The sequence below is a fragment of the Paramormyrops kingsleyae genome, chromosome 19 (assembly GCF_048594095.1).
Source record: "Paramormyrops kingsleyae isolate MSU_618 chromosome 19, PKINGS_0.4, whole genome shotgun sequence".
Lineage (NCBI taxonomy): Eukaryota > Metazoa > Chordata > Actinopteri > Osteoglossiformes > Mormyridae > Paramormyrops > Paramormyrops kingsleyae.
The window spans coordinates 15881108-15895229 of NC_132815.1; the positions used below are offsets into that span (position 1 = coordinate 15881108).

The 14122-nt window shown below is 41.7% G+C and overlaps 1 protein-coding gene across 2 annotated transcripts; it reads left to right on the forward strand.

Annotated features, from left to right (window-relative positions):
• The first annotated feature begins 977 nt into the window (after positions 1-977).
• hlx1 (H2.0-like homeo box 1 (Drosophila)) lies at positions 978-4055 on the forward strand. Of its 2 annotated transcripts, XM_023839372.2 has the most exons (4): positions 978-1594; positions 2008-2187; positions 2466-2650; positions 3341-4055. In XM_023839372.2, the coding sequence occupies exons 1-4, from the start codon at positions 1159-1161 to the stop codon at positions 3635-3637; spliced, it is 1098 nt and encodes a 365-aa protein (XP_023695140.1). In that variant the 5' UTR covers positions 978-1158; the 3' UTR covers positions 3638-4055. The 2 variants fall into 2 exon arrangements, with proteins under 2 accessions (XP_023695140.1, XP_023695142.1); XM_023839374.2 differs by lacking the exon at positions 2008-2187 and having other exon boundaries at positions 980-1594.
• The last annotated feature ends 10067 nt before the right edge of the window (positions 4056-14122 follow it).

A 14122-nucleotide genomic window follows, 5' to 3' on the forward strand; every position in this document is an offset into this window, starting at 1 on the left:
TGCAACTTGCGGGTTGAGATAAAGTTGCACAAATATTGAAAAAGGAAGTTCTAACCGTCATTATAAAGTTTTTTGTTACACTCCGGAAGAAATACGGATTTCGTTCGTATCCTAAAATACTAAAACAAGCTCTATTTTTGGACAAATCTAGCAGGAATATCCGCTCATTTAGTTAGAATCAGAGCCCATTAAAAACAGGATGACCTGGATCTATTAGAACTGGAGTTTCCTGTACTCAGCGGTCAAGCTCGGAATGAGACGGAATTTGAGGGCGAACCACGGGACATGTTCAGAGAAAACTCCTTCATACAAATACAAACAATGACATAGGTTATTCGCCGTATTTATGTACAAAAGCTGAACAATGATTCTCCAGTAATATTTATATTTTCTAAAAGACTTATTGCTTTCGGATTCTCTTAGACGACTGAAAACACATTTTTAAATTAGTCTATTACTGAATTTATAACCTACGCATTCACCTAGAACCTAAAATATCATCTGCAAAGCTACACGTAAAAATAATTGATCTGTGCTTCATAACTGGGCAACTTTTTAACCCGTTAACCCGTTAAACTCTGTGTTTGTACAATATTAGGCTAAAGACTCGTAATAAACATGTCGTTTGTTAAATTAATTTGTTAGCCAAAATGTCAATACATGGTGTTTCAGACAACGTGAGTCGCTCGCAAAAATACGTGTAATTTATTTTTCCAAATTTTAGACACTAAAAGGGTAGTCCACAGTCTGGTATTTAGTGATATAATTGGTCTTTATAATGTAACATTCCTGGTAGTTGTTAAAGAACAACAATAATAAATAATAGTATTAATAATAATAATTTTAGTGCCGTATTTATTCATTCGGACAACGAAGAATTTCACCGGTAAAGTTCAACCCTCAAGAACCCTATGTCTTGGGGGCGTGTTGTACTGCTGAAGCTGCACCTCCATTGGCCAGAGGGTAACCAATCAGTTAAAGATCAGAAACTTCTGCTGAGGACTACTTGGACCAGCTGCTTACGTTCCATACTTGTGAGAAAGATCCCAGGCCATTTAAAAAAGAAATCTACCGTTTTCGACAATATCTGCGTTTCCATGCAGGATTTTTCTGTTATCACCGTTTGTGTTTAACCACGGGGTAACACATATTAGTAGAATGTATACTGCCGGACTCAACCCGTTTTATGCTTCTAATTTTAGTCTTTGGTCTGCGTATTGCTCCAGTGGTTTTTCATTGGATTCGATGAAGAAGCCGTCTTTTTGCATTGCTGACATATTACACGTCGGAGACGCTGAAAACATCTCTGGATCTTCCGCTGTAATGGCTCATATGGGTCCCCGTGCTCCGGTTCACGCTTCTGGATCTCCCCTGCGCCCTTCCCCGGTTACCCAGGAGCCGTGTGTTTTCGGCTCCAGGGTGAGCTCTGCGTCCCCGTATCACAGGCACGGATTACATTTAACTTCTGTTTCGCGAGTCACTCTGAACTCTCCCCAAGCCCCTGCACCGTCAAGCAAAGACCTAAAGTTTGGGATTGATCGCATTTTATCTACAGACTTTGACCCAAAAGCCAAAGAGACTTCAAGTTTAAGAGGTAGGAAACGGATTCACACAGATACAAATCTTGGTCAGATTTTTCATTTATATGCCTGAATGAGAGTCAGTCATATTTTTTCATATTGCGTTTATGCTACGTCAGCCCTAAAATTAACTTCAGAATAGTATTTATGTCATGTTTAGTTCTGGCAGCTGTGTAACTGAAGTTTTTGAGTTTTAATAGGCGGGACACACTGAACGAAAATGCATGTAATAGAATGACCAAAACATTTTGGCATCTCTCCCCCCAGAACAATTATGCAGTTTATTTCTACTTCTGCCACTCGTTTTTTTTTACACCCCTTTTACTTTTAAGGTGAGAAACACTAAACGGCAGCACTCCCAAATCCCGCTTATACGGCCGCTTTTTTTTTTTAACCTCTTCGTCCTTTTCTTTTCGTCCTGTAACAGATCTCACTTCAATTGTTAGCACGAACCGTCAGTCAGGGATCCATCTCTCTATGCCGCCTTCTACAAGCCAGTACTATACGCCCTTAGAACCCAGGATGAGCGACGCGCCCACCATGATGAGCTCGTTAGGCAGCGCGGCCAGGCAATCAGGACAGCATCAGTTACAGGATACCTTTCCAGGTGGGCCAGCGCCTCCCGTGTCTCCACGTAGATCCGATTTTCTGTATTTAATTTTAACTTGCCAGCACGGGCTTTAGTTAGGTCTACAGAATTAAAAACATATATTTGATTGCTTGGCACATCATTGTAGGGACTGAGACAGTGGTTGATACAGCGCACTACACCCTACACTGACCCTGCTGACTTGCACTGAAAATGCAATATGCAAAAAAAAAAAAAAAAATGCAATGAAATATAGAGGCTGTTTGCACTGAATTTTTCTGGTTTTGTTTCAACAGGTCCGTACGCAGTGCTTACCAAAGACACGATGCCACAGACGTACAAAAGGAAGCGATCCTGGTCACGAGCAGTGTTTTCCAACCTGCAGCGAAAAGGGCTTGAGAAACGATTCGAAATACAAAAGTATGTCACCAAACCTGACAGGAAGCAGCTCGCTGCGATGCTGGGCCTGACCGATGCGCAGGTAGGCTATGTTTGCTCCTCAGCTCTGCATTTAATGGTAGGCGCAAGAAAATTGAACGTTAAAAGGTGTCGCTGTGGGCGACCTAGCGGACTGTACGCGCGAGCGCTGTTTTGTAAAAATTAAATGTTTAATTTGTCTCCGCGTTGTTTTAGGCAGCCGATGGCAAGTGGGGCCTTTTGGGCACACCCAGCAATAAAAACATGCCGAAACATAATGAGTTATCAGTTTATTGGGGTTGCGAAATGTTGGCCTAGAATTTCGAGGAAGTGAAAGTCGTTCATAACGAATAAGTGCAAACCCGAATAGGCGAAGGGGTTTGTTTTTACACCCACATTCCAGTTTCATGATTAAGCAAGACTTTGGTTTCTTGGTCAGTGTGCTGCAATATCTGAGGAAATACACTGTTTATCGTTGCGTTTTACACTTCATCTGATTGTTGTACCCCTTGGCAATATTATTTGAACTTTATTTTTCGATTTTGGGGGTATGCTTTAACTACAGTGCTGCATCCACGATCATCCGTTTTTAACTAGAGGAAAGACCACACAGGCCTACAGCTTAAAAGATTTCGGCAAAATTGTGCATTATTTTATTTGTATTTAGTCTGCCTGTTTCCTGGAGTCGAACACATTATTTCCAGCTTGCTTCTCCTGTAGTCCTTGGGGAACTAAATCGACTTCCCTTCTCTAGGTGAAAGTATGGTTCCAAAACAGGCGGATGAAATGGAGGCACTCGAAGGAAGCCCAGGCTCAGAAAGACAAGGAGAAGGAGCAGTCCGACAAACCGCTGACAGAAGGGGAGCAGAAGGAGCAGGAGTCCGAGTGCGAAAGCGAAGCGAGTGAGTGCGATTTGGACGAGGCGCCGGAGCGCAGTGACGTGGACATTGCGGAACACAATAAGCGAAGCGTCATCATGAACGGGGCTCCCCCCGCCAGCGCTGAGGAGGCGGCGCCGCTCAGCGCGGCCACGGAAGCGCCGGCGTCCTAGCGAGGGTGCGCTAGTCGCACCCTGGAAGGTAATTTCTATCTGTGAAGTATTTAATATGAAGCCTATCGAAATGTCCGAAATTGAACTCAACAAAAAGGGTAATTTTAAAATCGTCTTATGAAAAATTGCTTGGAAGGCGGCCCAAAGACATATTTTTATTTAGGACTGTTGGTAGCTACCCCGATATATTTGTTATTTTTTCCACATGTAATTGACCCTCTTCCCTTCAAAAATAATCCCCTAAATATGTTATTTTGTAAATGTGATTTTTTTCCATTTTTGATAAGCGTAAAAGTGTATTATATATTGTCCAAACTTATTTGCACTGAAAATAATGTACATAATGTTTCTTACTGTTTTCAGATTGTATTCGTAAAAACCTAATGATTTCCATTAAAAGTTTCTGTCAAAACAGCAATTTACATTGTATCAATCCCTCGATGTATCTATTATTGTTGCTGTTATTAATATAGGCCTAGTCATCATTATTATTTGCAGTAGTAATAGTATATTCGTTATTTATTATCAATAATAATAATAATAATAATATTAATAACAATTATCATTATTTGTTGTTTGTGTTTGTCAGCGTATAGTGACAAACACCTTGAATTTGTAACAAATTGACTATCGTTCGGTTTCAAAAAGACTGTATACCCTGAAACAAGCGACTTAACGTTTAACGCTTCAACACTAAATATGCCGTTGGAGAGGTGTAAAAATAAAGTATGAAATTTTAAGTTATTTAAGTATCTTTTGCCAAAGCTGCATCTACCAGTGTCATTACTATTATTACATAAAATCGTCAGGGTAGTGCACTAGAGTAGTCGGTCACAGTTGTACTGTAAAGTTTATAATACTTGGACGATATTAGTATTTTGTGAACCCTATAAAAGAGCATGAAACGCGTATGTTGATTTTTATGCTTTTATGGGAAATTCAAGAACCGTTCGCCAAAAGTTAAGGAATCTAATGTAAGACTTCGTTTTCCACTAACCACTAATACATGTAATATGGTGCTTAAATTTTTTCGTGGTGGATATGGGTACGGTTTTATTCTATTTACGGGGCGATTACGGTCCCACGTCTACTGAGTGTGTAAATGGAAATGGAAGATGGACAGGATAGGCGACCGATCGCGCTGGTGATTGAGTTTATTTCTGTACTTCCTGACTGTCCCAAACTTAATAAGTCAATGTCAAAGCTAGTGGGGAACTTGAATTTTCAAAGCAACTAGACAACAGCAACAACAACTATTATAATAATAATATTAATAATAATAATACTTATTTTTATTATTGTTATTGTTATTATAAAACCGTGGCTGTAATAGCTTTCATACTCTTCCGATCAAAATCATTCAGAAAAAATAGGGCGGCTTGTGGGCCGAACAGGAAATAACAAATCTATATTTAAATTTACTACACAAGGTCTAATTTACACTGTTCTAGTAGCCTATATATGCGTGCAGTCTTCAGTGGGATAAAATCACAGTCATATACAAATCAATATACCTCGAATTACCCGTAATGGGGCAAATGCGGTCATCATGGATTATTTAAACTACACTCCCTCAGACTTTAAGCTAAAACGACGCGCTGGGTCGGCTTTTGTTTACATATATTTTTTATTAAAGTTCTGATTCGTCTTTTTCTTTTATGTATATAGGCCTACAACGTCAGTGTAATATACTTTTAAAGATCAAATAACGCAAACCCTCAAACTATATTACAATGTGTTTGTAATGTGAAAACAACTACAGTATATTGATTTCAACAGTGACTCGCCTGAGCGGCCTTAGTTCTCGGCAGATGTAGCTACAGCGTGATGATAAAATTAGCCTCTGAAAACAATCATGCTTCATCTTACATTAAAGCACGGCTTCACGAGCTTCGAAGCTTCAAAAGAGCTATTGGTTTCTGCAAGAAAGGAAAAATAAACATTTCACAAAACGGAGTCTACCAAGAGTTAGAAACGCCAAATTAATGGAGGACACCGGACGATCTAAGCGAAACACTAATGTTATGTATCATTTAGACAGGATAACGATGTCACCTTGTCAGATCCTGCTACTTTACATAACCCATTTGTTCAATATCGGAATCATAAGTATTTGATAAATGACCATTTGGACATCGCCCGGCTTCCAAGACCCTTTCATAAGAAGGTTAATGTAATTCCGCTAAGCCTTTTCACTAAAGAATGTTAGCGGAGAGAAACGTGTCGTCTTAAAAAAAAAAAAAGCAGAGTGAGAGGAGAGCAAATTTATAGTTTGTATACATTTAGTGGCTCCAGATATCAGTGGAGTAATGGATGGGGGTATCAGCTGAACACAGCCTCAGATGTAGCACGGAAAACACGGTCCATTTATGGGCGCCCGAGCCGGGCGTGGGACCCGCATGATACGCAATAAATCCGGTCGCTTAAACGGTTTAATAACGCAAATGTTTTACTAATTACGCTGTTGCGATCTCCGGTGTCAGCATATGTAAGCACATCCCTAAACATAAGTACCCTGTTATAGGCCTATACTGTTCTTTTGTTATTTTTAAAATCAATTGCGATAAATTGCAGTGTGTGCAGCACGAGGCCTATGCAGCTTCACATGAAACAGTGGGACATCTTGTGTATAACAACCGTCTAATATGGACTGCTGTGGGACATTTGTGTCTCACTGAAGTTTTCTGTAAATATTTCCACTCGGTGATAGTAAGCCTGAAACCTTTTTTCATTGTGTATTTTAAAGATAATTATAAAAATGCTGCCAAACACTGAACTAATAATTAGCGTAGGCCTATACTTCGCGTGGATTGCTCTAGCCCCGTCGCAGTATATGTTTATAACTGTTTTTAGCTTTGAATGGAACATGGGGTATAGCCCAAACAGTGCATTAATACTCAACAAAATAATTCTTAGTAATAGCAGCAGAGAAGTATTTAAAGTTGCAGCGCATGTATGACAGGCATAAAAAAATATATTGGCACACTATATACATTTAAATCAGCAAAATTTCTGGAGAAATTAGACAGGAGTGTTTGCATATTTGGAATCACATTTTGCGTTTTTTAGGTTTTACATTTGGGGAAAAAATCGTTTTCACTGAGTATTAAGATACTGCCATCCACTATCTTAAAAATCCAGTGAATATATATTTATTTTTTTAACTAAGTAGGTACTTCTAAACTAATTCTATTAATAGGCATTCAGAATTGATCATTAAAATTAATTCTTGCTTTTATTAGTGCCACTGAGAACGCGATTGGCTAATTTATTTGCCTGTGTTTGATGGTGGCCAGTGTTTATAAACAACGTTTAACGGATGAGTATTGCTTGTGGCATGCAGCTCGATTTAAAAGACTGATCTGTATATTTTCAATTCCACATTTGTTTCTTTCTTCTGGGAAGGTTGACGCGTTGAATGTGTGTATACAGGTACAATAACAATAATAATCCTGAAGCTTCACGTTTTGATTTGTGAACTGTCCCGGCGACTTTTTATGACTAGGACGGGAGGAATTCCACCTGGCTCATATTTAACGTCAGCTTTTCTCCGTCACACTCTCTGTGGCCCCTTTGTGAACTTGAGCTACATAGATCAGATCAAATCAGCAGCTTTTCAAATGTTAAACCATTCCACAAAAAGTTTGGAATAAATATCAACATAATTATTCATCAAACAACATAAGGAAACTTCTGGTGAAACGGTCTAAATTCTGGATTTCCTTAGATATTAGTCTTAGTACCATTAGACATTATCGGATTTTCAATGTTTGCAAAGATCTAAATATTACCACAAATCTGACCGCGTAAATGGATTTGTAAAAATCTAGCATTAAGATCCGGTGTCTAAACGTTCTGCTCCTCTTAACGGCAAAGAAACGTAATTATTTGACCCGATGTACGTAAGGCAAAGCTCAGAACGGCACTTGGGAGTTTGAACCCGAAGAAACGCGCAAATTCACTGTTTTTACAGGCGAACGTTAAACACTTTCTTTAAGGGCTTCGCTGCGGGTCCTCACGGAACCTGAAGCGGCAGCATGGCGGTGAACGGCCGGTGTCCTTCACCTCTGCAGTACCTCTGCTAGGAAAAAAGAAACGCTCCGTATTTCTTGCATCGACTTAATAACATTTTCCAGCCATTTACGACTTAAGGGATCCAAGCCTTACCACTATCGGAGCCTCTTTACGCGAATGAGCATGATATTCATTATATATTCTTTAATATTAAATATTCTCATATTTTTAGCTGCTTGTATGCTACTATGAATTACGAACAGAAATTAGCGGCAGCTTCGCCCTGTAGCCTGTAGTGAATTTGCGCTTCTGCTACCGGCTCTGCCTTCCTTCCATTTTCATAAAACCATGAAGTAATTCCCCTATGTTATGGAAATACATCATTCATCATCTTATATTCTTGTAACACTTTTTTGCATGCATTTGTGCCGAATTAATTTGTCGAGCCCTGCAAAATATCTGCCCTATATCTTTGTCATTGGGCTTTTAGGTCAAAATTAATTTTAAGGAGAGATATATGTAGAATTTACAGTGTCCTGGAAACTAAGAAAGCAAGCACTAAAGCTTAGACAGAATAAAATGAGATCAGCCTATTGCTCAGAGAACAGAGAGAGTGTACAGGGATGCACCAGGACAAGGATGGAGGATGTCAGACAAATGCGTTTATATTTGTGTCATTTATCTGATTTTTCTGTGTGTCCCATTCATAACTGCATGGGACGTGGATTGAAAATCACTTAAATCAGCATGTAAGCAAACAGATACGCCTGCGAAAACAACGTGTGATAGCAGTATCGATTAAGAACTGCCGAGAAACAGCTCCAAAGATAGAGGTGAAGGCGTATAGATGAACTGATAGGGTTTATATTCCTGTAGGTAAATAATATCCAACAAAAATCAACAGCACTCAATGAAAGTGCCATATAAATATGCCATGTGCATATAAATGCAGCTGTCGCCCCAAAGATGATGGAAGCCTGTGTGACCTTTGGACTTCAGGGAATGGAAAGGAACCCAGAGGTCATATGGTCTAACAGAAAAGCTGTCTTTAGGTAATATGGGGTGCGGGGGGGGGGGGATTTTGGTGAATACTGATCACCTTGGTACTACTTACTGGAATTAGACTGGGATGATTATTACACTGTAATATAATCAGTATTATACTTCAAGTGTTTTTGAATGAGCTACAGTTTTAATTTAGATTTAATCATCATTTAATCACTCTGGTTGATGAATATGTTAAATGAAAATGGTGCGGATTCAGGTAGAAATGTACAATAAATTTACACGGGATCATCTATTAATGTACGCATTCCATTTCCAAGTGGCAGATTAAACACCGCCCCCCCCCCCCCCCACCCCCCAGTCTATCTACAGGTTGATCTCCTCCAGTTTGAAACCTGCTAGGAATTCAGGCTCCACAGATCCACAGTGACCAGCAGATGAGGTCCCCATGGGGTCACCCGGACCCCGTTTTCACGGAACCACACTATTGAGTTCCCTTTAAGCGTACCGCGGGACGCTCCAGACCCAGGCCCGTGCCGGCCGCACGGAGGAGAGCGCGCCTATAGTTACATTTAAAGATGTGTTTCTCTTGGAGTGCCGTCCACATCACCATAAACCCAGGAAGACATTTTCATACTTGACATTTTTCATGGTTTCTCCCCTGTTTCCACCCTTCCTTTCTGCCCCACCTTGGTACCGGCGCTCCCACTGGACCCCCCCCCCCGGTTGCACTTGGAAAGCACATGAAGGGAAAAGTCCCCCAGGAGGGGGGCACCTGGACGCCCACTTAGGCGTGCTGTCGTCACCCTCCCCGTATTGTGTGCGCTCTTAAGGCCGGTAGCTTGTACCGTTTAGCTGTAATTAGCTGCAATCTGCTGGCTCTCCGTTTGCCCTGATGCCAAGCGCAGCGTCATTCAGCTGCGTAATTCACATGGAGTTTCTGCCATTTCTAGTTAAATGGCATCGTCATTTCCGCAGCTAGGGCCTGAAATCTCTTGACTGGGTCTGAGGGAAAAAAAAGCCAGAAGCAGAACATGAGCTGAGGGCTGATTCAGAGCTACCGTAGGAGGGAAGGGTAAAAGCACATTAACGCGAAAAGGAGATTTCACAGCCAGTGAGCTCCTTTCTTTATGTATGACAAACCTCACATGTTTAGCGACGTGATAAAAAGCTTGCCGTGAATAAGGAACTGGATTAACCCCAATAATGACACTTTAGACACGGCACAGTATGCTCACAGCTGCACTTACAGAATCCTGCCTTCTGGCACTTACTATAATATCGTACTTTAGGTTGTCTGCATTTTTTAACAAGCCTTCCCCATTTCCATTCATCCATAGCCATTTATTCGGAACAGGATCACAGTCAGCCTGTATAAACTGTACAGCTGTATAAAATTCTTTATGAATGAATGAATGAATGGGTGATGCTTATTCAAAATTCATTTGAATTATGACTGCTTTACTCAAGTACTAACTGTGGGCCCCATTTTAACGACGTAAAACGTAATAATGACGTAAATAACAACTGCCTCAACCTCATGCTAGCAAAGACACTTGCGTCGGCCTGACGGCGCTGTGCACCAGCTGTGAAATAGGGCCCTGTGCCTCTGGAAAAACTGTAGAGTACAATTGGGAATGCATTGGAGTGCTGGGAATGCATTGGAGTGCTGGGAATGCATTGGAGCGCTTCCTTGGGAATCATGAGATGCGTGGCGTTGTTGGTGAGCCAGCAGTAGAAATGCGACCCCCCCCACCCCCCAATTTAACCAGTGTCAGGCTGCGAATGCCTAAAACACAGGAGTAGAAAGGAGCCCAGCAAATGCAGGATTGCCCTGGTCAGTCCCAATGTGATTATGCAACCAGGCTGATCCAGTTTAGTAGAATGAAATCGTTGCACATAGGGCAATATGTCGTTATTTACATAATACACACAATAAACAGGATAATGCAGGTTAAACTATAACCAAAACTGCAGTAATAGCGATGGCAAAATCATAACCAGAGATATTATGTGTTTGAATGATGTTTTAAATATATTTTTATGCATATATTCTATGACCTTGACCAGTATGAGGGATCAGATGAAGGGCGGATGCGTGCCTGTATTTGTGTGTGTGTGTGTATATATATATATATATATATGTATATATATATATATATATATATATATGTATATATATATATATATATATATGTATATATATATATATATATATATATATATATATGTATATATATATATGTGTGTATATATATATATGTATATATATATATATATATATGTATATATATATATAGGTATATATATATATATATATATATGTATATATATATATATATATACACACACATGGGTTACCGCATCCATTATGTGTTGCAACAAAACCACTATTGTGTGAAAAAGGCTCTAGTCTTTGAGAAATTTCAGCTGGAAATTTCACATGGACTGTAAAAGTTGTAGATTTGGTTCCTGCTGGGGAAGCAAGCGAATCGGTCCACCAAACAACATCAATGTTATATGAGTGAGGAAGGGCAGCAATTCATCTACCGAACCAAATCATTCCTATCAGATAAAAAAAAAAAAACATGAAGCAAAGAGCCAATCACATTACTGCACAGTTAATTAGGCAACCGGGTGTTTATGAAGACAGATATGTGGTGTAGCACAGGATGCCTTTGAGGTTTCCCGTTTCTCGTTTTCACACTTATCGCAGCTCACAGATGCACGCATCTTGGAGAAGAGGTCAGAGGGCCCAGGAGATATTATGAACTGCACAATGAAGGAACACAGGGCAGCACAGAGAAGCACAGGGTAACACAAGGAAGCACAGAGCCACATAGGGCAGCACAGAGCAGCAGATGGGAAGCACAGAACCACACAGGGGAGCACAGCGCTACATAGGGCAAAACAGAGAGTCACAGGGCAGCACAGAACAACGCAGGGAAGCACAGAGCAATACAGTGAAACACAGAGCAGCAGAATGAAGCACAGTACCACAAAAGGGAGCACAGCAAAACAGGGAAGCACAGGCCAACACAGGAAAAACCAGAGAAGCACAGGACAGCACACAGAGCAACACAGGACAGCACAGTGCAACACAAGTTAGCACAGGGACACACATTTCAGAGTATTACAGGCCAGGGGAGTACAAGGTAGCACAGAGCAGCTCAGGCAAGGACAGGAAATTACAGAGAGACACAGAGCAGCCTATGGCAGTAGCCTGGTGTGGAATAGAACAGCACAGATCTGACCATAGACAAGGAAAGGGAATAATTGAAATTCAAACAAAACATAACCTTTTTGAGGCAATGTTTTCTGAGCAGGACGCGCGATGCAAAATCTTGAGATTGCAATTTAATTATGATTATTTAATAAAAAAAGATGAAAATGCATGTAGAGATGCATTTTAGCTGCTTTATTTGCACAGGCTCTGGCATGTCATTATGTGATTGATATGGTTACATGTGAACCTGTAAATCTCACTGTCACCCAGCGGTCAGGTGGGCTGCCGTGTTCGGCGCTTGGAGGAGAAGGAAGCCAGCGATCACTCCGGGAGTCCGGACCCCCCTCAGACCTCTGGGGGCGGCTTCAACGGCCTCATTCCTCACGCCACCTTATCTGATAAGAAGCTCATTATCTGAGCCCAAATTACAGCTCAGGGCCGCCGTTGGGCTGGGGGTGTGGGGCGTCCGCGGCATGATGAGGGGAAGGCCGAACCCGCGGTGTCAACACCCCCTCGCCCCCTCCCCGAAAAGCTCGCTCTGATAATGACTGATTAACAAGGAATTTGTCTTCACGGCTCGCCTTGTTAAGATGGCAACCAAATAATCTGTCAGTGCAGTGTGTCCAGTTCGTGTTCCAAAATAAATACAGTGAGACGAGATAAACAGATCAGGGTCTGGAATCCCTGGCCGGCCAGCGCTAACCTGCCGGGGGCTAGCTAACGTCCTCGCAGCAACAGAGCTAACCCCCCCCCCCCAGGCAAATTGTATTGGAAAATACAGACTTAATGGTTAAGTTGAGGTGGTTAATGGTGGTGGTTGAGGTGCTGTAGGTAAAACTTCTTGCTGGATAATTTTACGGCCTCTGATTTGAGAAGTGACAGATTTCTGGGACATTCCGCATCATTCACAGGTGATGGGGAGCAGCTGTTATTTTGCTGGAGGTTCCCGGGAACTTTGGGAAGAAGTGGGATGTCTGTTAGGGAACGTCCGCAGGTCGTCACGACGACAGAGTGAACAGGACGCGGGACGGACCTCCGCGCTGCCGCCGTGCAGCGTCACGTCTGCGTTCCCCGTTCCTTTATGACTCCTTCTTCACGCTGTGAGCTGACCGGTTTATCTTCTGCCTGAACTCATATTTACGCAGAGGCCTCCCGGTCGCATCACGAGGGACACCAGTGCCAGCGGGCATCTCCCCGCCGAAGGCCTCGCCAGGGCGCAGCCGCTTTGTAAAAACCGCAGGGGCGGTGGGGTCAGGGATCGCCCCCCCGGGGAGCGGTCACCAGCACACGTTTTACTGTAAAACTTTACAGGCCATCCCGAACACCAGATGCCCTTTGGCTTCTTTCCGTTTTCTCTCCCCCCGGCTACATAAACCAGATCTCGTAAGGAAGGACACGTCCGTCCAGATCGCCTTTCACTTTTGAACAATTAAAATAGCAGTACTAGCGCGTTCCGGCTCCTTTTGTTAAGGTGTGAGATTTTATAGTAAACGTCCAGCACTGTTTGTGCAAGTGGGTAATCTGTACTCATGAGGTGACCTTACAGTCCATGGCAGGGACAAGTCAACCCTGTAATTGTAGCTCACTGTAAGAGTGCCTCCACCAGACTGGGAGGAATATTATCTTCTGCAATCATCCATAAAATGTGTGGCAGCCTAGTAGCTGAGTTAAAGAGAGCATGCTTGCTTTGGTGGTTGATACTCCAAGGTGTATCAAGGAAGACGTATCGCTTGCATTTCCGTTTTTATGGCCGTTACGATGTCCACCCACTTCTGCTTTGCTGTGTTTATTCACAAACTGTAGTTCACTGAACTCATGTCTCAGTCAATGCCTCGGTCCTTCATTTTGAAGTCACCATGGCAACGCTGGTCATGGTCTGACTGATGTTTTGCGAGGCTGCGGCAGTTGCCACAGAAACCTACACGTGAAACCCCCTGGGACCTGGAACCCTAATTCTGATAAATAAGTTTCTGAAACATAAATTTTAATAAATAAACTACAGAATAGTGATTAAATTTGATGTCTTTCATGCATGCAGAACCAAAGCATGTAAAATATGTAGGTTTTATCTTTAAAATTTTGCAGTAGTAAATGTATTTTATTATAAAAAGTATTAATATTTTTATACTTTTTTGTATTTAAACTTCATTAAAGAGGATAAATAAAACACCGTTGTCAGAATCCAGAAGATGAGGCTTCGCTCACGGCCCTGACACCAGTTTGAACTCAGACTCTCGACA